The sequence below is a fragment of the Ptychodera flava genome, chromosome 4, assembly GCF_041260155.1.
Source record: "Ptychodera flava strain L36383 chromosome 4, AS_Pfla_20210202, whole genome shotgun sequence".
In the NCBI taxonomy this organism is placed as follows: Eukaryota; Metazoa; Hemichordata; class Enteropneusta; family Ptychoderidae; genus Ptychodera; species Ptychodera flava.
The window spans coordinates 5,993,477-6,020,223 of record NC_091931.1 but is presented as its reverse complement, the minus strand read 5'-3'; the positions used below and the strand labels follow the sequence as shown (position 1 = coordinate 6,020,223).

Below are 26,747 nucleotides of genomic sequence, written 5' to 3'. Positions count from 1 at the left end.
ATAATTTCTTCATGTTGAGTACCTTTTCAAATGTTGTTTCATGGCGGTTTCACAGACCCTAGGGCGATATAGAAAAATACTCTCATACATTCATTCAGCTGTATGAATGTGTGAGAGCGCCCCCTATCCGCGCGGTTAGGGTAGTTAAAATATGTTAATTAGCTATAAAACGTGGTGGGGATGAGATGCATGAAGGAGGCAACGGAGTATGGTCCAGTTGTGAATACTAAATCGAATCGACGTTTCTCGTGATACAGAAGTTGGTTCTCGAAAGGTTGAAATTTCAAAGGTTAGTGATAGTAGAAAATGGCAAACTCAGATGTAGACGCCGATGGGCCTGTTTTAAGGGAAGGAAGTTCCCTGTCTCTGTATGTAACGGCAATCGAGTTGTCTCTGGGGGCATGCCGTTTCTGGGCACAGTGCAACCTTCCATCAAAAAGTCTGTCTCAGCTGGAATCTTTGATGAGCAGCTCCCAAAACTTTATAGAAACTGCGCCCAAAATCGTCGATACGTCACGATTAGAAGCTGGAGATCTTTGCTTCGCAAAATTTTCCGAGGATGGAGTGTGGTACCGAGCTGTTGTGTGGTGTGTCAAATCGCGTAACGAATATACCGTATTTTTCATCGACTACGGAAACGTGGACACGGTACCCACTTGCGATTTGAGACTTGTTGAAAACGTCAAACTAGCTGGTCCCACGTTGACCAGTTCTGCTCAAGACATTTTGTTCGGCATACCAGCACAGGCCACTGAATGTATACTCGCAAATGTGATGCCAGTCGAACCATGGAAATGGAGTGAGGAAGCGGCCAAGTTCTTGACAGAAACCCTGCTGTTTCAAGAGTTCGTTGGTGTTGTAAACAAGTCTACCAAAAAGAAGGCTTTGATAGAAATCGAGCGTACATCAGGCGAGTTACTGGCACATGAGCTTATAAAAGCCGGGTTTGGAAAATCATGTGACAACAGCTACACTCTACAAGACGCCTACTCTCACATGACGTTTCCCGTGGATTATGAGGATGACGTATGTATCGCCTGTTGCATCTCTCCAGAGCAGTTTTGGGTCCATCTGAAGTCTTCCCCAGTCGAAGAAGTGACCGACAAGGTGACTGAATTTTACAATAGTGTTCCAGATTCTGAACTGAAACTTTCGTACATAATGAAAGGTACTCCATGTGTGGCCAAATATGTGGAAGATGGTGGTTACTACAGAGCAAAAGTTACTGAAGTGTTAGGCGATGATAAGTATCGGGTGCAGTTCATCGATTTTGGAAATTCTGACGTGGTGTCACCAGAAAACATCAGAGCTACCCACTTTAGTCTATTCCAAAGCCCTGTATATGCCATCGAGTGTGCTTTGGAAGGTGTACGCAGCTTGCACAAGGAAGCAGCACAGCGATTCATACAGTTGACGGTAGACCAAACTGTGCGGGCTATTATTGAGGGCCAAAATCAGAATAAGTTGTTTGTGTCGATGTATAACTTTTCTGACGGCATACCAATGAGTATAGCAGATGCTTTATTCAAGGAGGGGCTCATCTTGTTCAGTGAAGGGGACAGACCACCATGCCGACAGGTGCATTTGGAAGATCAGAAATTGAAGTTATGGTCCTTTCATTCAGTGTATATCACTCATGTTGAAAATCCGTCCAACTTCTCATGTCAGCTGGCATCATGCACGGCAGAGATTGACAGTATCATGGATGAGCTGGCCAAGTCTTGTACAGAGTCCAAAGAAGTCACATTGAAACCAGCTGACCTGGTATCAGGCTTTGTCTGCAGTGCACAGTTCACCGAGGACAATCTGTGGTACAGGGCTCAGATCATCAAACTTGTTGATGATGGCAAGGCAGAGGTGAAATACATAGACTTTGGGAACTCTGAAACCATACCCATAACACGATTGCAGTATTTACCAGCAAACTGTTGTCAGCCAATACAGGAAATCCAGTGTAGTCTGGCTTATGTGAAACCAACAGAAAAGGAGTGGTCCAAACAGGAGACTGAATGGCTCCAGGAACTAGCCTTTGATAAGTCCTTGATTGCATATGTCCTTGCTATTGATAAGTATGGTCGATACAGTATAGAGCTAGCACGTGCAGCAGATGCCCAGAACAGTATCAATACAATGATAATGGTGAACCAGCAAATGCAAAATCCAGCCACCCCTGCCACAAGCGAAAACAAATCCTCCAGAATTCCCACTGAGCCTCTTGAAGATAAACATGTTAAACTAGCCAATCACACGGACATTGGTGGCTCTGGAGACATGAAAGCTGCATTCAATCATATGGATAAAGAGAGCCCTCTAGTGTTGAGCAAGCCAGATGTTGAGTCAGGAAGCAAACTAGCTGTGGTCATTACATCAGTTGAGTCTGTATCAAACTTCCATTGTCAGCTTGGCGGTCATAAAATCGACCAACTCCAGGACACCATACAGAAATTCTACACAAGTCATTCCGGAAAACTTGGCCAGCCTCCACTGAAGCCTAATGTTACATGTTGCGCCCAGTTTACTGAAGACAACGAATGGTACAGAGCCAATATTCTTGAGATTGATGAAGAAAAAGGAAATGCCAAAGTGATGTATGTGGATTATGGAAATACTGAAAATATCTCAGTATTCAGACTGAAACAGCTGTTGCGAGAGTTTTATGATGAACCAGTTCAGTGCGTCCCATGCTGCCTTCCAGAAAACACGTGTCGAATTCTTGGAAGCAATCAGAAACAAGTCGTGTCGGAGACGTTTGAGGAGCTTGTCGCTGGGAAAGAGATAAGAGCCGTCGTGGTGGGAAAGACCCAAGATGGAAAGCTGGTCGTTGAACTGATTGATCAGCACTCAGGAGTTGACTATGGTCAAAAGTTGATGGAAGCATTTGGAGTTGGAAAGCAGCGGACACCAATAAAGGCAGAAATAGAAAAGAAATCACGTCAAGCTCAAGATAGCCGTCCTCCGTCATCTGAAACTGTGAAGAGAAAGTTATCAGGAATGCAGAAAGATGTAGAGTATACAAAAGCAAAACTCAAAGACGGCTCATCTGAAGAGATTATGGTGACACACTACATCGATCCTGAACACTTCTGGTGCCAGTTGCTTTGCTCGGAAGCAAAACTGAATTCTCTGATGGAAGATGTTGATGCTTACTGCTCGGCCAGCAAACCATTTGGTGGGAAACAACCATGGGGTCTGGGAATACCCTGTCTTGCCCAGTACACAGAAAACTGTCAGTGGTACAGGGCTGTAGTAACAGGCATCAAACACAACGGTGATGTTGAAGTCCAGTATGTTGATTATGGAAACGAGGAGATACTATCACCATCTAAGGTTATGGAAATTCCGGAAAAATTCACAGCACTACCTATACAAGCGGTACACTGTTCATTGGTGGGTGTGGTTGCAAATGGAAGTGAATGGACCGAGCAACAGGTTGCCAAGCTGAGAGAGATGATAGAAAACCAAGTATTCACAGCCAAAATACGTGGTGTGGATGAAATTGGTGAAGTATACTCTGTGGAACTCACGGACAATCAGAGCAACAATGTCAATGAGAAGTTTGGTGAGATGACAAAGACACTGGTGAGAAAACCAACTAACAAACCAACAAACAGAAAAGTCCAATCACAGGTCAATGGACTTGATTCAGATTTCAGATTTTCCAAGAAGAGTGTGAGCAACACCCACCATGCAGCATTCAACACCAACCAAAACAACAGTTCAACAGAGACGAGACTAGCTGAACCAAGTCGTCAATTCAAGAACAAGAAGCTGGCAGTAGATGAACGATATGATGTGTTTGTATCCTACATCGATAACCCACACCAGTTTGTTTGTCAGCTTGTTGGAGAGAGTAATCAACTTGATGAACTCATGAATGATATCGCAGCTTTTTATTCCAAGTCTGTTTCAGCTGAACTCGCTTTGAAATCCATACAAGTTGGTCTGCCATGCTGTGCACAGTTTACCGAAGATGACGGCTGGTATCGGGCTAAAGTTGTAGACGTATCTGGAGAGCATGTTACAGTCAAGTATGTGGACTATGGTAATTCAGAGACCTTACCAGTCCACAGAGTGAAAGCCTTGAAGCCCAAATTCATGGATCTTGCAGCCCAGGCCATAGAATGCACCTTGCACAATGTCAAGCCAGTCAGCGACCCATGGACACCTGACAGTGTTGCATGCTTTCAGGAAGTTACTGGGGAGAAGAAGCTTGTAGCCAATGTGACTGGTGTCGACAAGAATGGAAAGGTGACTGTAGACCTGATAGATACAGACAGCGCTGGTGGTGTGTCCATCAAGGATGAACTGGTAACATTGAAACATGCAGCCACTTGTGATGTATCTGAGAGTAGTGAGGAATCGCAAGACAACAGCAAAACAAAAGGTAAGCTTTATGTACAAGGACCACATATCTTTTACAGTCAACTTGTAATTAAAACGAGTTGATACAAACAGAAATTTTTCATGTAAACAACATCAACTATGCAGTGGTGAAGATGAGAGTGATTTATTACAAATCAAAACCCAAGAAAATATACATTTATTATTTGTATCATAATGAAATGCAAAGTTTACTGCCAGCAGATCAAAATGATTCCAAAATAGGAAAACACATAAATAAAAGATATGATTGATTTCTTTCTGTATTGCTTCTTAAGTGAAGTACTACGAATTACGTCAAAATTAAGTTGTGGTGTCATTTTCTTGAAACTTTGCACAAATATTCTTGGAAGTTGTGCAAGTGCAAAAATGAAATAAAAATGGGGGTCACCACGCTTGTTTCCATGGAAACGGACGTTAAAATGGCGTCGTTAGAAATAAATAAAATGATATAATTCACTTAAATTAAAGAAAGCAATTATAAAACGCTTAGCAATGAGTTAATTTTAATAAATACCAAGACTTAAGATCCATATCTATCGAATGTATAGTTTTCATGATGTTTGTGAAGAAATTTAACATAAGTATCGATTACAAAATGACGATATCAAATTATATCACTACATAATTTTCGAACTTTCTTCCTGTCGCTTTGAATGGTGTCATTTTGACAAACTTGGTGAATAAACTCCTGACATAATACCATTTAGTTTACACTTTTAATAAAAGGGTGTCACCACGCTACTTTTTACAATATCTCCAGGTGAATGGGTAATTTGCGCCATATAAATGGGAGAGAAATGTTAATTTTTCGCTCATATTGAATAAAAACCAGCTTCCTAGGGTGTCAAAATATGACAAGGTTATAGGTCACATGTATTTCTGAGACAATGGGTCAAAAAATTAGGTAAAAGCGCAATTTCAACAATGACAGGTGATGTTAAATACATGCTACAAAATAACCCATTTGCGGCAGGCTGGAGTTAAATCTGCGCAGAAACGTTCTAAAGCGTGTGCGCGTCCGAATTCGTCGCACTTTACCTTAAGAGTATAGATGTATATATGAAAGTGTATCAGGATAAGCTGAGGTAGCTTCCTTTTGTTCAGACAATTTGTCACATTTCTGAATTAATTAGCTGAGTTTTAAGGAAGGATTTCAGAGCTAAAATGTGTGCAATTCAATTCAGTCAGTCCATGCAATATCATGATGCTTGTCAATTAGTAAAACTTTTGCAAACATCAAGTGTTCAGAAAAGACAGCTGTCCCTTATACAAATGTAAATCCTGTTCTGTGGGTAATATATTTGCAAAAAATCTGTACTGACATTTTTCACCGTCTTCCTTTGGTCAGAAAATGTCACAAATTGAATAAAAAGTTAAAGTATCGACATAACAACACACCAGCTTTGCTGATGAATTCTTGAAAAATAAATCATTTTTTTTGTAGCTGTCAGCAAATTTTTCAATCAATTCACATTTACACATGTTCTAGCATGTAAATACTAGAAATCAGTTTCGCAGCAACTTTCATTATTAAACAGTTGCTGTAAATCTGTCACACTCTACAATAAGTTGAAAATTTTAACATTTCAAGAAACTTCTTAAATATGACATTTCATTGAAAATATATACTTGGTTTGCCAAGTAGTTTTTGTCATACTTGATCTGAGTAATTCAGAACAAGTGAATGATTCTGTTGTCATGACGTTCAAGTGACCAAACTTGAAGTCTTACAGTTACTCTCAATGACAAGGTTAAATTTTAATTTCATGTTCACATAAAAAATATGACTTTATGCTGAAAACACCTTTTTGAGTATGATGGGTTGACTGAACTTGTGGGATTTTGCAAAATCGTGATATTAATATTTATTTAGTGTATGCAAATTATCTCCAGAAGGTAAATTAATTAGACACATATTTTTTTCCTCTCTGTAACATCAGGTAGGACCAGTTCAATGGTAGCCCCAGCAATGACAAGTACTCCATTTGATGGCAGTAAAAGCACTCCACTGTCAGTGACTGGAAAATCAGAAAGAGCAGAGACAATACAACAACACAAAGAAGTACCAATACAACCCCAAATTTCTTCAAAGTCAGTCAGTATGGAGATGTACAGATTGACAGAGAGTGTTTACCAGACCAAACAAAACATTGAAGTGACAGTCTCCCATGTGAACAGCCCAGTGGAATTCTGGTGCCAGCCAGCTGAATTGTCCGATGAATTCTATCAACTGCTGGATGAAATGAAGGTCTATTATGATGTGTTGGAAGACAGAGACAGAGCTCTGAAAGACTACACACTTGGAAGTCAGTGTGTTGCACAGTACTGCGTTGATAGTAGTTGGTACCGAGCTACTGTGATTGGTCGAACACCAACCAATCTGAAGGTGTTGTTTGTTGACTATGGCAACACAGAATCGGTTCCTGTCAACAAGGTGAAGGAAATGGAAGAGAAATTCATGAAATTACCGATACAAGCATTTCAGTGTTGTCTGGATGGATTTACAGCAACTGATGGACGGGATGAGTTGCTGCAGTTGGTGGACGGTCAGGTACTGGCTTGTACAATTGTCAACAGTCATCCCACTGGTATGTATGAAGTGAATTTGATGAAAAATGACAAGAACATCAGTGATCAACTCAAGACTGTGATGGCAAGTAAAGTGAATGAAGACAATAAAGACAAGTCAGTAGCACCAAGTAAGTAGTAGAAATTTTAAATATCTTATAATTGCGTGATTATCTATAATGTGGAGCTTTATCTACAGTCCATTCACCAACTTTGTACGGCACAAAATGTGTGGCTACCCAGTGATTTGATAATAAAATCTAAAACTGATCACCGCTGGAGTTGTCATGAAGGCTACTTTCTTGAAATACTCAAATGTTTTTAAATACCAGCAAAAGTTAGACTATAGCTAGCTGAGAAAAACTGACCATTGATCAATAAGTTCTTAGGAACACCAAGCAATGTGCCATTAGACTCATGTGTGGTAATCAACCAAATGCGCACAAAAAATTTGCTCATCAAATTTTTGTATGAAGAGAAAGTGTTTTCATCTGTTAAGATTATTTTGGTGATACTTAGTCATGTTACAAGTTAATTGTTGAAGTAACACTGTTGACGTAAATTTAATGAATGGTTAGCTAACAATTGTTTACGAAAGCTGTGCAGTAGGAAATATTTGTGGGGTTATGAAGCTATTTCATTGATTACAACGATTCTATGGCAAGTACTAGAAATTTCTGTGGTACGTAGCAAAAGTCAATGTCTCTTCTGAAACAATGACTTGGCACATGCAAATCAAATCAAATATAACAAATAATGGCTAGAACACACATGAGACAAGATCTAAATAGTATTATGGGATGGAACAAATTTACAAGCAACTCTCAGAAAGAGAGAGAGAAGGACAGCTGATCCATAAATTCAGTGTAAAGTAACATAATTGTCAAGTCTTGCACCAACATGAGGCAGTGCTCATGGATGTTTTATAACATTTTGTCAACCAAATATAGTAGAATGGTGAATATTGGTTAAAATGTTTAGTGTTTATCTCCACTGCATATCCATCTCATGTCTAGTTAGACTATGTGGACCATACAGTTATTATATTTGTCACATTTGAGAATAGTTGTGAGATTTTCATCTCCAACACTTTAATATTCTAACATTTCAATGCCAAATGCCTGATGCAAAACTAAAATGTCCCTTAGCTGTGTGTGTGTGTGTGTGTGTGTGTGTAGAGTATATATATACATATATATTTAGTATTGATTGAAGAGGTGATCTTGATGTAATTCAAGTAATGATGGTTTTACTGTTTCACTGTTGCCAGGTATTGGTCAGCATCGACAACAGACAAACAAGTCTTCAGCTAGAGTTACTGATGATGTAGAGATTGGTGGGTTTGAAGACCTGCTAGTCAGCCACGTACAAAGTGCTTCCAGACTATGGTGCAACCTAGCAAAGTATTGTAGTGAAGTGGACCAGCTGTTAACAGAGATGACTAACTTCTATGAGGATGGTGGGTCAAAGTTCACTCACAGCATACTTGCTGGACAACGATGCGCTGCCAAATACGTGGACGGAAGCTGGTACCGTGCTACTGTCAGAGAAGTCAAGGAAGATGAAATTTCAGTGTTCTTCACCGATTTTGGAAATGAAGAGAAGATCTCAGTCAGTGATGTGAAAGTTCTGGAGGAAAAGTTCAGCCGCCTTCCAGAGCAGGCAGTAGAGTGTCAGCTGCATGGTGTCACAGACAAGAAAGGAAGTGCATTGACAGCAGTCTGTGATATGACAGCTGATAAACAGCTGGTAGGTAGAGTTTTAGAAAAGACTCCACCAAAGTTGATCATCGAGCTCTTTGACACATCAGGGGAAATGGACATCAATATCAATGAAGAAATGAAGAAGTTTGAAGCCAAAGATGATACAGTTGATATGCCAACCAAGATATCAGAGACAGTTCCTGAAGAGACAAAGGCAAGTCTGGCATCTTATCCCAGCCAATGTGTAGAAGTGGGAAGTGTAATGGAAGGATACATCTCCCATATCAACAGTGTCCAGCAGTTCTTTGTACAGTTTGCCAGTGATGAAGAAAAACTGACAGCCCTGGAAGCTGAGATTCAAGGTTGTGTGGATAAATTTGAGGAGATGAGAGATACAGTCATCGGAATGCCTTGCTTAGCTAGGTACTCTGCCAACCAGGTATGGTGTCGTGCTCGCGTAGAGAACATCTCTGGTGAACAGGCTACAGTGCTGTTTGTGGATTATGGCAACTCAGAGGTTCAGTCAGTCTCAGAGATAAAGGTACTGAAAGCAGACTTGTGCAGACAACCACCATTTGCCATAGAGTGTATCTTGGATGGTATGGATAGCACCAAGAGTGCTGATGTCGATGATTACTTCATGAAGCTTACACTGGATAAGAACTTACAGATCTCCTTTGTCACTGCTGGACAACCCTGCAAAGTGAAACTGCAGAGTGAAAATGAAGACATCAGTGGCCTTATAAAGAAGAAGTTTCAGATCCAAGATCAGCCAGAGACCGTGTCTTCAGCTCAGATGAAAGATGTTACCGATGCCATTGAAAACCTGAAAGTCAAAGAAAGCACCAGTATGGTTGATAAGTACAGTAAGTTTGACATGAAAGTTGGTGAAAGTTTTGTAGTGTATGTTTCCAGTGTGGACTCACCATGGAAGTTCTGGTGTCAACTGACAACAACCAGCTCCAAGCTTACTGATCTGGATGCCAAGATCCAGGCATACTGCAGCAGTAAGGAAGATAAACCCATACAGGCTGTGACAGTCTCAATGCCATGCCTTGCATTCTTCACAGAAGACCAAAGATGGTATAGAAGTCGTATCATAGACATTGGTGTGTCATCTTGCACAGTGCTCTTTGTTGATTACGGCAACTCTGAAGAGTGTGAGGTTAGTAATTTACGCGGCATTCCACAGGAATTCCTCCAACTTGAAGAGCAGTCTTTTCAGTGCCATCTGTGTGGCATTGACGACCTGCCACAATGTTGGTCCCATGAGAATGAAGTCAAATTTGAAGAGACGATCTTGGATGTTGAACTGACAGCGAAGATTACAGATGTTGACGGAGAGAAGTGTGGGGTTGAACTGTACAATGAGGGCAATTCCGTGATCGATATACTTGTCAGTGAGGGGTTAGTTGGACTGAAAGAGAAATCTGATGATGATGAGAAGGAAGAAGAACCAAAGAAGGAATCAAAAATACAGATGTATGAAAAAGAAGACGAAGAAAACGACAGAGAAAAGACAGAGCAAGCAGGTGATTTTGTAAGGGCAGAAACTCATGATGACAAAATTCCCTTTGAACACAAAGTAGAAAAGAATACAGAGAAGCCAGGCTTAGGAGTCGATAGCAGCGTTTATTCTTCAGGACTTGAAGAGTGTGAATCAGCAGAAGAGGGTCAGACACCAGTCAATCTGTACACTATTGCTGAAATGGAAGTCGGTGCCAGGGAGGAGGTCTCTGTCAGTGTAGTATCCTCTGTGTCCAAAGTCTATTGCCATGTGAGGGCGCTGTTACCAAAGTTAGAATCTCTAACACAATCACTGCAGGAAGATTACTCACAAATTACGGAGAAGGAGATGCAACTAGACAGTTCAGAGATTGGCACTGCGTGTGCTGTTCAATATGACAAAGATGGACAGTGGTACAGGGCTATCATATGCGGCTGCATTGATCCTCATTATCTGGAAGTCTTCTTTGTAGACTATGGGAGCATACACATAGTTCCCCAACACGGCATCAGAAAGTTGAAAAAGCAGTACTTTGAAATGCCAGCATTAGCTGTGAAATGCTACATCAAGGAGGTCATTGAAGCTGGTCTGTTGTCCACCAATGAAGCCCTATCTAACCTAGAACAGTTGGTCTATAACAAACTCATGACAGTGTATGTAGTTGATCGTGTCTTTTCCGGAGTGTACCTGGTACAGCTGTATGATGGAGACACCTCAGTGGGACAGACTATGTTGGAGATTCTGGAACCAGACAAGAAATCCGTAGCAGCAGCAGATTTAGAAAGTCACATAGTAGAGTATGTCCAGTCTCCAGCCGCCAAGAGTCAAGTCGGAAAGTCACCATTTCAAGAAAGGGCAAGGCATGACCAAATATCTGACAATACAACAAGCGACATTGAACAAGATAGTAAAGATGATGCTACCACTGTGGAAACAGTTGAAGAGGGTGACCCCAAAGCCCCTGTGAAGTTCCCAAATCTTGATGACGCCATTGAGACTGATAGCCACAGTGAAACACCAATGGCAGAAACCAAATTTCAGCAGGTGACCCTTACTGTAGGATTCAGCATACAGGTATATTTCTTAAGCCAGACTTCCCCAGATCTATTCATGTGTCAGTTTGCAGACTCTGCAGACAAGCTGGATAACCTTCACCGTGAAATCTGTGAACACTGTGCCAGTGACAATGCACAAAGTATCACTTCACCAGTGGTTGGTCAGCCATGCTTGGTTCAGTATTCCAAAGACTGTGAGTGGTACAGAGCAGTCATCACAGCAGCTTATGGTCCGCAGTATGATGTATACTTTGTCGACTATGGAAATTCTGAAAGTGTGTCAAGCAGTTTCATCAGAGCTATTCCACCAACCCTGACAGAACTCCCAGTTCAGTGTATCAAGTGTCGACTTGCCAACGTGAAAGGAATAGACGAGAATTGGAGTGATGAAGCAGTGACATGGTTTGAAGGTAATCTTGAATTTCATTGATTTCTAGCAGGAATACAAAGCAACTCTCATGATATAACCAGCAGATATAAAAGTACAAATTTTTATAGGGATAGAATTTCGTTGTTTTGACGTCATGACAATTGTGTAATTTGTTAAAAATCTCTAACTTGTTCGGTATACTGTGGCTACTTTGGTACCTTGAAAGAGATGTGAAAGGACACTTAGTGGCTGTTTTTATAGACAGTTATATTGCTATTAGAAAATTATGTTTTGATGACCAACCAATTGGTTATGATTGTGTGGGACAGAGATGGCCTTGTTGTTACCAAGGTTACGGTACACTGGAGAGAACAATACAAAGCAGTGGTAATACTTCTGACGCTTACTAAGCTAATTTGGGTCACATGTTGTCAGCCACTAACAAACATTTTAAGAATTGCCATAGTTAAGTTGACAAGGTAAGCACACTTACCAGAACAGTGAATAAGTTTATGTAGAGGCATTCCAATATTGACATATTTTTTATGTCCAGTAGAACAGAATAAGCTTTGTACATTATAAAGAACACACCATCACTTCAAAACTTTTTGCTCTTTCTCTAAACAGAGTGGTGTAGTGACAAACTCTTGACAGCAGAGATTATGGATGTTGGTCCAGATGAAGTCATAGATGTGAAACTGTGTTCTGATGATGGTACAGATGTCAGCCAAGCTATGGTTGCAGCAAAACATGCAACATTGAAACCAAGAGCTTTAGGTATGTACTGACATCAAAGTAGGAGTTTTATATTTGAATGTCAAACCAAAATTTAACACAGTTTAGCTGTGTAGTTTCTATATAACACTAGTAACACTCGTGAGAAAAAGAAAAAAAGTACTAAGAGCTTATAGAAAAATAAAGCTTTGAAAGTAGAATATATTATGTTTATCAGCTCCTTTAAATTTCTAAGCATTTAGTTGTGGTTTCTGTATGTATTTGAAAGAAAAATACTTATCAAATCAAAAAATATGTTGATTTGGCAGCTGCACTTAATAGCTGAGCAGGAACTGTAGTGTTCATTTGTCAGAAATCTGCAGAGTCCATAACGCATCTTATAATAAATGTATAAAAACAGTGGTTAAAGTAACATTATTATAAGTGGACAAGATAGCAGTACTTTACATGATTTCTGTGATATCATGTAATGTAAAGTCTTTTGCCCATTGCAAGAAAACAAAAAGTTGAACATGTTTTGAAAAATTCTTTTAACATTCTCAGATGATGCAGAGGAAAGTGACAAGGTTTCTAAAGATGAATTTGTGTTACTTGTTGATGGTGATGTATGCAAAGAAGTGTCCACAGAGGATATAGCAGAAATAGAAGATATGAAAGAGTCTGTTGAAGAGGATCACCGTGGTGTGGACAACACTGAGCCAATGGAAATCAGTGTACAATCCTGTGACAAATCTATGGCAGATTTCACAGGCAGTGATGTGTGGAGGACAAGTGATGATAACTTACTTGATACAACCCAGGAAACCAAAGATGGGACAGATACATGGCATGGTTCCTGCCAGGATGATGCTAACAATCAGAAGTCAGCCCAAGTCATTGATATCACCACTGAACAGAAAGGTGATGTACAGGCAAGTGATGGTCAGGTTGAACCACCGCCATTGGTTATGGTCATACCCCAAATCCAAATAACACAGTACGACAGCAACTGTGACAGCATTGATAGTTCTAATATCAGCGAAGACAACACACTTGATGGAAAGGTGGAAGTCGCATCAGATGAAAAGCTACAGACTGAGCTACATGAGAAACCAGATGCCTCTTCTGCGGCTCCCTCTACAGATGATGGTGCAAGTGAAGAAATTCGTCAGGTTATGTCTCATGATGACAGAGGGAGAAAAGAAGTTTACTCAGTCACTGATGACATCTTAATGGATCTGATTTCAAACCTACATCTGCGGGGAGAGCCAGACTTTGAAACGTCTCATGATGAAACAAACTCAACAGACTCCACTGAAGCTAATGAAGATCATTCTTGCACAATCTGTGAAAAGATAACAGAGTGTGAAGAGAAGAGAAAGTTTTCTGGAACAGAAGTATTTGGTTGGACAGAAGGAACAACCAGCGATATTAGCGCCCTCTCGTCTGTGGAACTGGCAAGGGATGCTGCTCTGACGTCAGCTGAACAGACAGAAATTGAAGTAAGCACCCAGGAAGACCTTGAAACAACCTGGCAGGAAGGAGACGTTCCTAATGAAGAAGACTTTGTCAGCCAACTTGACACGCCAACACCCGGCAGTCCAATCAAAGATACAGAGTTCCTGGTGTCTGAGGGCAGTGTCACAGTCCCTGATGTGGATGAAATGTTAGGAGACGACCATCCTCCATGTGAGCCAGGTAATAGTAATGATGAAAATATCAGTGAGAGTCCACAGTCTCCAACTAGCCTTACCAGTGAGGAGTTTGATGTGTGGTATGATGTGACAGACAGTGAACAGTTGGTGGCAAACACAGACAAGCAGGTCAAATCTATTGACCCTAGTGCTCAGTGTATTGACACCAAAGACATACCAGATACCATTGAGTCAGTAGATGAAGACAGCCAATCAGTAGGGCAGACTGAAGTGAACACAGAGACAGTTGAGTTACCTCAGTCTACTGTGAATGGAAATTTGTCAGCTGATAGCGGTGTAGCAAATGAAACACTAAATGAGCAAACAGCGCCCCCACACTGTCTGCCCAGTGACTCTGTGGATGGAGCTAGCAGTCCAGCCAAAGAAAACTTGGAAGAAAATAGAGAAAGTGAGGTTGAAAGAGATGAGAGTGAAGATTTGATCCATGATGAGATTGTTCTCATCAGGGGTTACATTGAAGAGATCATTGTACAGGCAGTAGCTGATGTAGAAGTTGGCAGTCAGTTCACAGAAGGGATGCTTGCATCAGATATTGGAGTAGATAGAGATGTACTAATTAACAGATCAGAGTCAGAGTTTGGTAGCAGTGATGATAGTGAGGACAGTAACGTTAAGTATCCTGATCTGTGCATCATTGGTAAACACATTGAACCAGTCCCTGCAGACAGTGTGAGTGAGACAGTCAGTGAATGTGTCCTAGCAAGTGATGCCACAGATGACAATTTGGAGACCAGTGAGAAAACAGTAGAGAGTTCTCCACAGAGTAGGGAGTCAGAAAGGGTATACAGAATTGACAAGGCTCAGATTGATGAAGTGTGTCACTCAAAACAAGAAAATCAGAAAGCTTTCACTGGTTGGAAATTAGGTAAGATCCGACTTTCATGATCAAGGTGAAGGTCATGCAAGGTGTAATTGTCACCACTGTATGCACAAGTGAAATATTTAGCTCCCGCCTGCCATTTGTGTGTGTGTTGTCTTGACATGTGTCCATCCTGAGAGAGACAAACAAGTGAACATAATTGTCCAAAGAAAACTACTATTACAACCCTTTTCAGAATTAGAGCGCGAAGCCACTGCAGTGAACTGCAATAAAACTGCTTACACTAATTAGTTTCAGCTGTAGCCGTGGCCACTTTGGTGTTGAACAAGGCTACTTGATAAAGACCAAAAAGTCTGCTTGTACAAAGGCAAAACTAGCTCTGTCTGAGGCTCGAGTTGTAAATGAGAGTTTACGATTGGCACCCTGTGTTCAAGATTAAGATACAATGTAACATTACCATGCACTGGTCCATGTACAAATCTTTTTTATTTCAACTTCCCCAGACAAACTGTCTGCATGGGACATACAATGTTGTCGACTTTGCCAGCTGGCTACAGCTGAAACTAATTAGTGTGAGCAGTTTTTATTGCAGTTCACTGCAGTGGCTTCGCGCTCTAATTCTGAAAAGGGTTGTCCAAAGAAAATGTAAAAACAATTGGTCAAAATCTAAAACTTGAACACCTGGTGCACAGTTTATGTTATGGTTTTACACCACCGTATTTGATCAGTTCTATTTTGAGTGAATATTTTGTCTCTAAGCTCAATCTTCTTGTGAAGCACATGATTGTCTATGTACATCTTACATTTGTAAGTTATAAGTTCAAATTGATGGAGTAATGGATAAAACCATCGTGACTGCCATATGCAGCTCAACTGAAAACAATAGTCAGTTTCACTCAAATGTTTTGTACTTTCAGATCTATTCAAGCATTCCAGAATTAGATATCACCCAGCAAATACATTATTTATTATCATATTTGATCAGTGATGTGATTGGTCAAGATGTGAAAATAACTATGCTATATTTGCAAAGTGACACAGCCGGAACACTCAATGTCGACTAGTTTACTGAGTATACTTGTGCATATTTGTGGTGCATTCTTCAAAATCTCATGTTATACCTGTTGCTGAGGTGGTATATTGCTGTAATAACTATACCACCCAGCACATACATATATCATTTACTCGTTTTTGTTAAGTACAACAGATTTCTTTTCCATTGTATACAATTTAATGTGTTGTGGTTATTGGGTGTTGTGATGTTTCAGAGCCAATAACAGAAAAGGAAGAAGAGTGTACAGAAACATCTAAAAGCTACCCGTTACCAAGGTAATGCACTACAGACTATTTATCACCTTAACCCTTTCACCACCATGGTTTGTCCCAAATCCATTGTTTTCTATGGTAGAGTTGGACCTGTATACAGGGAACTGGGGGTAAAAGGGTTAAATCTACATTGTATTATGCAAACAAAATGTCCCCAACGTATTTTAATTTTTTATAGTTATTGAGGAGGGGATAGTGATCATCAGTCGTGTTGAAAGTTTCGTTCAGTGTTATCTTTAGCTGTGGAAAGACAGACAATTTATCACGATCTGTTTGACATTTGTAGATCTTTAATGCATTAATCTGCTGTGCACTTTTTCTGACATACAAAATGCCAGCTCATGTTTGATATGTGAAAGTTTACTTATATCATCGGTTTTTGTACCAGTATGTGCTAACCACCTTATAAATACAGTGTCCTGGATAATCAATCACCTACACTAATTCTGGCCCAAGTTTTCAGAGGATTTTAATTACAGATAAGGATGGCTGTGGTTGCAAGCTAGACGGATTCACTAAGAAACATTCAATCCAAAATTTTGAACCATGAAAATTTAGTTCACAGTCATCATCCTTCAGCAAAATACAAAGTTATAATTAGTCTCAGCTTTGCTCTCAGTTCTGCTTTGTTTTCCACACATCAATGTAAAATCTGTTAAAAGATGAAATGTGTTCTATTTCAACAGGAAAAGCACAGTGTCGTCTGATGACTGGGTTGACATCAATACTGAGGATATGGAAGAAAGTTTCACTGGTAAGTCAACTTCTGTCAAAGTATTGGACTAATAATACAGATCTAAAAGTAAAGGTCTAAGTTAAATCAATATATAGTTATGATATTTTGTAACTGATAGTAATTTTACATTGTAATTGACCAGAATGATGATGGCTAGATAAACCTGTTTTTCTAGATACACCATTTTTCATTTTTTACAAGTAAAATTTATGGAAATGGCTAGGGTAATCATCAACTGTTAATGCAAGGTACACAGCAGATACATCCCAGCTTCAACTTGGAGTTGATCAAGGAACTCATTCATACATCAAATGATCTTAGTTATGGTTACTGTAGAAGACTTTGAAAGACAAAACAGACACACACAAGCTATTTAACTTAACAAATCTTCAAATTGGCTATGTCAACTTCAGAGGTCTTAAATCAAAACAACATGAGCTTGGCCAATTATTTAAGGAACTAAATATACAGATTTTTGGAGGGACAGAAACATTTTAAAAAATAATGAAAAGCCAAATTTAAGACGTTCAAATGGATTGGGAAAAATTGTAAATTAAATATTAAGAAAGGTGGGGGAGGGATAGGATTCTTTATAAAAAATACTGTACAAGTGATTGATCCTAATTTGTTTCAATCTCAAAATGATGAGTTTGAACGACTATGGATAAAAGTAAGAACTGAAGAATCTCAATCATTAAATTTAGGTTTGGTTTATGTTCCTCCTGAAAACACAATGAAAGACACAGTAGATGACCTATATCATGAATTACACAGTAATATCATAAACTTAACAGAATCTAATGAACAGTTCTTAATACTTGGGGATTTCAATGGTAGAATAGGACATCGATCAGGAGATAGGGTTTCAAATAAAAATGGTGAAAAATTAATGTCCATGATTGACGAATTTGATTTGACACTTCTCAATAATAGTAATATTAGCACAGGGAAATGGACATGGTCAAGACATACAACAATCTGTTATTGATTATATGTTAACAAACAATGACTTTAAGTATACTATAGATGAATTTTATGTTGATGATGAACGTATTTTTGATATAGTAGTGACCATAACATAATTTGTACAAATATCATAGTACCTAACATGAAGAAAGATGTCAAATCTAACATTACTGAAAAGTGGAAAATAAACAGTGATACTGATTGGAATTATTTTCAAAATGAGCTTGCATTAAATTTTAAATCTTTTAATGATGTTGTCAAGTTAGCTACTAGTGAAAACAATAAACAGACTGCCTGTGATAAAATTTGGAAGCACTGGTTAGATAATACTGTCACTGCTTGTCATAAAGCTATTGGCAAGAAAATTATCAAAAGTACTACAAGGCCATGGTTTGATAAAGAAATTAAAACTGCAATAAATGAACGAAAGGAGTCAAACCGCAGATATAGACAGTGGGTAAATAATAATAATAATGATAGGGATAATAATAATGATAATGAAGGTCAGATACTGTGGCAGCAATACTTAGAATACAAACAGAATGCTCAAAAATTAATCCAAAAGAAACAAATTGAATTTAAAGTAAAACAGTGTGTGGATGTTGCAAAATCAGGGGGTAAATCTAATCGCAAGTACTGGTCATTGCTGAGAGGAACAAAACAAAGATCATACACAACTGTAGTTCTTGACCAAGAATCAAATCTTATACTTGATAAAGACAAAGTTAAAAGAGTTTTGGTTAACTATTGGCAACATCTAGGTGAACGGAACCAACAAAATTTAGATCAAAATGATAAATTGTACCAAGAATCTAAGTCCTTTGAGACGAAAGTAATTGAGTCTGTGGATATTTTTGAGAAAGACTCAGCAAAAAATATGGATAAAATACAGATTTCTAGAGAAAATATCAGTAATATTATCATAAATCTAAAAAATAATAAGGCTTGTGGTCCTGATGAAATAACCCATGAAATCATTAAAGGGGGTGGAGAAGTTATAATTGATTCCTTAACAAAACTGTTTAATTTATGCATCAATTTAGAGGTTGTGCCAAGAGACTGGGGAAGAAATATTATTATACCATTATACAAAAAGGGTGACTCAAGGAATCTGAATAACTATAGAGGAATTTCATTGAGTTCAGTAATTGGTAAAATATATAACAGAATAATTGAGAAAGAAGTAACAAATATAGTTGAAAATAGTAATACCCTAGGTGAAGTTCAAGGAGGGTTCAGAAAGAATAGACGAACAGCTGATCAAATTTTCATCCTAAAGGGAATAGCTTCAATTCGCAAACACAACAATAAATACATACATGGCTTTTTAGATTTCAAAAAAGCATATGACAGTATTTGGAGAGAGGGACTTTGGTATGCACTATGGAATAATGGGATCAAAGGGAAGCTCTGGCGTGTGATAAAACACACATATGATCACATTGAAAGCAAAGTCTCTTTTGGTGATATTGACACTGATTATTTTGATCAAAATGAAGGTCTCAGACAGGGATGCGTTTTAGCACCAATTCTATTTGCAATATACATCAATGAATTCAAGAAATTATTAAATGAATCATTTCTTGGTGTCAGTATTGATTCTGAACTTATCTGTGGCCTCTTTTTTGCTGATGATGTAGTTCTATTAGCGCCAAATGAAAAACAAATGAATTCCATGTTATGTATTGCAAATAGATATTGTAAATTATGGAAAATGTCAATCAATGAAGAAAAATCTAATATTCTAATAGTAAATAAGAAAGTTGATAAACACAAAGAGTGGATGATTTGGGAGTTGAAGATAAAAGAGGCAACTGAATATAAGTACCTTGGCTACTGGATATCTCGCAACCTATCTGACCACACTCATTTTGTGAAAATCTCTGAAAAATTTGATAATTTATTTCCTCTGATGAAGGCAATTCTTGGTAACCATGGAGATATAAATAGAATTGATTTTGGCTTTTCCTTGTGGAATCACATAATGCGTCCATCAATTGAGTATGCTGGGGAACTACTCGTTCTCAGCACAACAGACTTAGAAAGTCTTGAGCGAATGCAACGCTTGGTTGGCAAATTTATTTTAAAGGCCTGCAGACACACTGCTAATGAAGCAGTACTTGGTGACCTTGGCTGGAATACAATGAGAAGTAAACTAAATATCATGAAACTGAAATATTACAAAAGATTACATAATATGGTCAACTCCAGATGGACCAAACAAATTTTTAATCACATGTGTTTAATTAATTCACAGGCAGGGCAGAATGAGAAGTTGTGTTGGAACTGGCCAAAATCTGTCAGCAATATACAGACTAAGTTAAATATCACAACTATCCACAACCTCACAGACAAAAGCATTAAAGAAATCATTTTAGATGATGATGAAAAGACATGGAGAGACAACACAACCAAAAAATCCACCTTAGCTCACTACCAAAAATTTAAAAAGAAATTAAAATGTGAATCATATTTGAAAACTATGAATGATTTTAAAGGTGCCCAATTAAAGTTCAAAGCAAGGTCATGTACTCTGGGGTTAAAATATGAAACGAGACGATGGGAAAATGGAGAGGATGATTATACCTGTCCATGTTGTGGTAAAGAAGATGAGACATTAGAACACTTCTTGTTTAAATGTCAACACTTCTCAACTGAAAGAAATAAATTAATGGCTAAGACAGAAGAAATTCTCTTGAATGACAAAGAAATGAATTTATATAAAGATTTCATTGAAAGAAAAGGGTTGATTTGTTTGTATTTAGGAGATTCAAATGAAAAACTACAACCCTGAATTAAGCTACAAAATTGATATTATTTTTAAACAATTCTTAGTCGAAGCTATAGACAAGAGAAGGAATTTTTTGAACTAGCTGTTAGCATTCTAGTTTTTAGCTACTATAGACTATAGTCTATAGAAGCTATTGGGATGGGTATCCGTCCGGCGTCCGTCGTCAGTCTGTATGTATGTATGTATGTATGTATGTATGTATGTATGTATGTATGTCCGTTTGTGAGGCGTCCGTCCACTCAAATATCTTGAGAACCGCAGTACTTACTGATTTGATATTTGTTGTGTAGATGAAAAATAAGATTTTGAGAAACTATTTTTTTTAATTTTTTGATATTGTTGAAAATAGGCAAATTAATGCCAAAAAAGGTGTTTTTGGTAAAAAATCTTCTTCTTCATAACCGCTGGTCAGACAGCTTTGTTATTTGGTATACAGGTCCCTGGGATAACCCAACTTAGATTTGTTCAAATTGTGATGAAATATGCAAATGTGTATTTTTAAGGAATTTTTTTGTCATTTTTGGTCAAAGTTTGACTTACATTGTATGTAATTCTTGTACTGTATAAACCCTATCAATTCACCCAGAAAAAAATAATTAATATGATTTCAAATAATTGAATTAATTAGGAAATCATCAAAGCCAAAATAATTTTAGTGTGGAATTATCAGAAAGTTCAATTTTTTTGACAGTTCATCGTGAATTGAGGATTAAAACATGTAAAGGCAACTTTCCTGAATCCCAACTTTGATATATTCTGAAACACCATTTATGTTATCTAAAAGAAATTGCTCATAATAGTTTGTCATGATAGGGTGGTCAAATAAATAGAGATAGAGAAAGTTCTAATTTCCATTTATGGTTGACTTGGTAAGGAGAAAATAAGATTACTTTTTGAGGAAAAAAATAGAGTGGTCAATTAAAAGAGTGGTCAAAGTGATAGTGTTTTTATGGTAAGCTGGGCTGTAAGTGTAAGATTCCTCATGTGCTATTTATAGCAATTATGCAATCTGTGTAAACAGTGCAATGAAAGTGTAACATGATTCCTTATAATGCTTTTGATGACCTTGAACGTTTCAAACATTTGTCTCTTCAGTGTGCTTTCTCTGAGTACGTACAGTCTCAACTTATTTAACAGAACTTACTTACAATGTTAATTTGAAAGTTAAAATGTGCTTGGTTAATAGGATGAAAATACTGATATTGAAAGGTAACCAGCTCAAGATTCTTTATAACCTGACAGATATGCTGTTTTTTTTATGACGTAAATCTTGATTTAAGCAAGTCTTGTTTACTTTAATTAGAATGTAATTAACTCTCGTTTATTTGCTATTATAGACTAATATAGTCTGATGAAATATGCAAATCTGTATTTTTACGGAATTTTTTTCCATTTTTGGTCAGGCCATCCTGAAATGAGCTATCAAAGATATCCACCTTCTTCATCAATACATGTGTCACAAAAGGTTATTCTCTACATAACACAGCAGAGCTCTGTCAACTGTTGAGTCGCTTGTTTTTTCAAAACCGCTGGCTTAAATTTTTCTTTTTTCGCTAAAAGCTCAACCCCGATGAAATACTAACTCGGTTATATGATATTTGGTTTACATGTCCCTAGGATGACCTTAGTGAGATCATTTCATACAGTCAGGAAATACTTATTTTGTATCCATGTCTATAGTAGCTTCAGGGACTTTGGCCCTATGTTTATTATTATTGTTGCTGTGTTTTTTGTTTTGTTTTGTTTTGTTTTTTTCTGCTTCTTATCTCTGTACTTGAAATTTATTTTTTCATCAGTGTTTTGCAGCTCCTAATGTTTTATTTAGTGAGCCCCTGATCTAAAAGGGATGCAGCAAATAAATAAATAAATAAATAAAGACATTCTGTGTCAACCACCAGAAAGTTGACACATGGTTTAATCTTATGTGCAAACCATTCTGTCAGGAGAATGAAATATTTTGACGTCATATGTGGTTGCAGGATATAATTTGAGAATATAAGAACAAATCCATGCAGTTTACAAATATTTGTTGTTGTAAAGTGGATAATTTGTTTGTTGAGATGTATTCACTCCAGAACCGACCTACTGTAAATACTTTCAAAACAGAAGCTGGATAATTTCACCCATGTGAAATGTAGAACAACATAAGTGAAAAACTAAAAATAATATGTTAGTGAAACATGACTGATAGCATTTATAATGTGTAACTGATGGCATTTATAATGTGTAGCATATATGGAGCATTGCATCTCATTGTAGTATGTCATTCAGTTTACTGAGAGAGTAAAAGTCTTAGAGTAAAGCTCAAATTTAGGTTTACAAATGTTTGTTTTTGAACTTTCAGAAGATGGTGATATGGAAGACAAGGATGAAGATGATGCAATTGAACCATAGACCACATGTGTATATGAGATAAAAAGCCAAGACGTCTCTGCCGTGTATTTTTATAAGCTTTTTTCAACAAAAGCAATAGAATGTTAATTCTTTAGAGTAAAATTTCTGAAGGTCAAAATCAAAACGAATTAAAAAATTAATAGTCTAGTATAACAGTAGGTGTAGTCTGTAGCAAAATTGTTTGAAGACAGACCAGAAAACACAAGTAGCTGAGCTGGTGTTGATTGTTTGCTAGACATTTAAGAATTTCATTTATAATTATTAACAGTAGATAAGAAATTTCTTCAAATTTTTGCCACACACAAAATAATGCTTTGCTCAAATTGATCAAGATGGACGTTAGCGTTTTGTTTTTACAGATTCAAAACTCTTGAATCAATTCAGATCTAAGTTCAGTTTTTTTTCCTACACGGATACTTTGTTCAAGAGAACAAAAGTATAGCATATACTTTAAAAACTATACAGCTCTCAGAGATAGTAACGTTGCCTAACTTGTATTAGTAGGAAACTTAAAGATTTAGGCCAAACATAGCCAGCTGATTATATTAATATCCAAATTAAAAATATCTTTTTTTGATCATTTATAGAGATTTTTCTGTTTCCTATCTTCAAAGGTCCCCACAATCACACACTGTTTTCAGTTGATGAAGAATACATATTCAGGAAGGGGACTAATCACATCAGAATTTCTTTGTAGAAGTTTTCATTAGTATGAATTTTTTTTTGAGTTTAACACAAAGAATGAAGAGAAGTTGCACTTTGCCTCTAGAAATAATAGCAGCTGATGTATTCTCTTTAGTTTGTACAAAGTAGTGGTGTGCTGGCCTCTGTGTTTGTTAGTAGTGCTGTAAATGCTACTACCTTATTACTGCAATATGTTTCTTTGTGATGTTTTAGAATGTAATGGGTTGATTTGTCATCAATGGACAATAGCTTTGGAGGCCAGTCTTTTCCAGATATGAGTGTAAGGACAAAGTAAATGTCCTATTACCCCTATCACATTGCCCATACAGCACTGTAAACTGAACATCAGTTCTAATACATACCTTTCCATAATATACTTTGTGTACATTTTTGCTCTGGTAAGCTTTTTCATAGCTCTTTATTTTTTTTTCAACTTTTTGACATAAACACGGCACTGAGTGGGATTAGATTGAAGTGGCTTTCAAACCCTGGCATTGATGAAAGCATAAATGCATTCAGTGAAGGCATTGCAGTATACACAGCTGACAGCCAGAATAAGTCACCACAATTGTCACTAGTCTCCGATATTGTTGAATTAATCCAATTAACCATGGAATTGGAAAGAATATTTTTTGCATCATTTGTATGTAATTTTTTTCCATATTCACTTGATGGAAGTTGTTTTTTTCACATTGGTGACTGGTCCGTTATGTGAGTTTTCTGTTGTAGTTAATTAACATAGATAAGGAATGCATGTGAACATCAGGTATGTCATAAAAAAATTGCATGGTATTTTCTTCAGACCGTGTGGACAACTTTAAGCAACAATGTTTTCTTTCAACAGGATTCAAGCCATTAGTGATTTTAATGGAACTTTTCTTCAACAAAGAAAACTAAGTTTTTGTTTGTACAACAGTATGATTAGTCACAAATGTTAGAGCAAAAACAATTTAATATTAATAATTACCAGTAGTTAAGCTAAGTCTTGATCATTTCAAAGCTATTCTTCAATGGTTATTCATGGTAAACTGAAAATAAGTTTTTGCAGTTGAACTTTGTTGTAATATTTACCCAACCATTATCTTTTGAAATAAGGCATGGAATATCTCATCTTGATCAAGGGATCTCTATTGTGACCCCCTAACTTTGCTGTAAAACGTTCTGATGTAAATTCCAATAAGCAAACTAAGGGTACCTCTTGTTCATAAATCCTTTTGGAGGATTTTGTTATGACATCACTTATTGTACTTTGTTCACAAGTTAGGCCATACATAATGCAGTCTGACCTCTTTGACTGTAAGTTCTATCACTGCCATGGAAACAGTCAGATATGTGTGTCTTCATCAATCATTTGGATATATTTCCTCCTCATCCAATCTGATCACACCAAACATTGCCTTCAATGCACAATTCCCGTATCTACTCAAGAGAACATACCAGCTGTGTATGTGGTTAGAGCTAGGGTTGCAGTTGTAGATCCCTTGGTCAGTTTTCACTGCTTAGTTACTGTTGCCAGTAGTTACTGTTGCCTGCAGTTAGATGTTTGTTTGTTCTCATTTGTCAGTGTTATAAGATTAAAAGTTCCTGTTTTGCATGGAAATTGTCAATGTAGTCATTTGTGTATTGTATGGCATGGTATTGTATTTTATTAGTGCATGTGTTGTATTGTATCGTATCGTATCGTTTCGTATTGTATTGTATTGTATGTATATGTCAGTGCTAAGAAATGAGTTAGGGGCCATGGATAATGAAAACACGCACGGTGAACGCAACTTCGGTGTTTTTTGGGGGGAGGGAGGAGGTTTGGCTGTATTTCGATTACCGTGCGCAAAAATCACACAAGTTTTCCAATCGCGACATCTCGCTACACGTTTTTCTGTATCACAAAATGTCACTACATTGTTTTGCGTGTACCAGGCCACTACGGCACAGTCGCTACACAAGCATTCTTTTGACATACATGTGAATCAGTGCACGAGTAAAGTAACGTAATCGTTTTGGATGCACTTTCATTTCATTCTACTGGTTGCGTCATTCTTGAGTTGGCGTTGAATAGAGATTGATGTTGGGGGAGGGGGAGTTGTCATCGTATGCGTGATTTCATAGCGACGTAATTACAGAGTGTTGGATACATACGGAATGAGGCTTTGTTTGATTTTCGCACTTCCAAACTCGTTTATGGGAGGGGGTTGTGGTCAATTGCACTTACTTTCGTTTACCGTGGGCATATTTTAATTATCCACGGCCCCGTAGCTCACTCTCATTCTCTGCCTGACCCAAGTCTCCCATCTCCCCTCTGACAAGCAGACATTATTAAAGCAGAAGCTTCTTTGAATCTGCTTTTTTACAACAGATGGTTGATCTATAGGGCCAGTGTCATTGTTTATGGCGGGGCGGAGATGTTTAAGAACATGTTCCAAAGTCAGTCAAATTTGAGTAAATAATCCCAGGCCCTCACAAGAAATCTGCATTACCCCTTTTGCTTTGTCAAAGTACAGGGAGATAACCTGCTAGTAGTACGTACGTTATCCACCAGTAGATAGAGTGTTTCAGCAGAATATGTGTGATATATTGTCCAAATGTAAGAGTTGGTAACATTAGATCACGCATACATAGAGAGTAATATTAGATCACAGAAACAGTCCAATGTCAATAATATTGGAAAAAATACTTGACATTAGTCAAAATTTATGAGGGGCTACTCAGGAAAAAGAAGCAGCTTTACAATACTGGACCTGTATTTATCAGATGAGCGAAGAACACGTGATGAGGCACAAGGTGTTATTAAATTCCTGAGATATTGTGGGGCTTGTCCATTCAGGGTTTTATAATCAGCAGTAGTTTGTATACAATGCGATGATGTACTGAAAGCCAGTGAAGTTGCACAAGTATAGGGGTAATATGGTCCGATTTCTTGGTCTTTGTAACAATTCTAACTGCCGCGTTTTGGACACACGTTGTAACCGCTGTAATTGAGTATCAGGCAAGCCATATAATAAGGCATTGCAATATTCA

The 26,747-nt window shown here is 37.8% G+C and overlaps 1 protein-coding gene across 1 annotated transcript; it reads left to right on the top strand.

The window, feature by feature from the left end:
* The first annotated feature begins 180 nt into the window (after window positions 1-180).
* LOC139130575 (uncharacterized) lies at window positions 181-25,332 on the top strand. Its single transcript, XM_070696323.1, has 8 exons — window positions 181-4,384; window positions 6,324-7,082; window positions 8,222-11,626; window positions 12,214-12,363; window positions 12,865-14,880; window positions 16,104-16,164; window positions 16,848-16,915; window positions 22,999-25,332. The coding sequence occupies exons 1-8, from the start codon at window positions 307-309 to the stop codon at window positions 23,046-23,048; spliced, it is 10,587 nt and encodes a 3,528-aa protein (XP_070552424.1). The 5' UTR covers window positions 181-306; the 3' UTR covers window positions 23,049-25,332.
* The last annotated feature ends 1,415 nt before the right edge of the window (window positions 25,333-26,747 follow it).

Coding starts and splice junctions, on each gene's coding strand:
- LOC139130575 (XM_070696323.1), top strand. CDS start 307: ATGGCAAACTCAGATGTAGACGCCGATGGGCCTGTTTTAAGGGAAGGA. Junction 14,881..16,103: donor TTTCACTGGTTGGAAATTAG/GTAAGATCCGAC, acceptor GTGATGTTTCAG/AGCCAATAACAGAAAAGGAA. Junction 16,916..22,998: donor TATGGAAGAAAGTTTCACTG/GTAAGTCAACTT, acceptor TTGAACTTTCAG/AAGATGGTGATATGGAAGAC.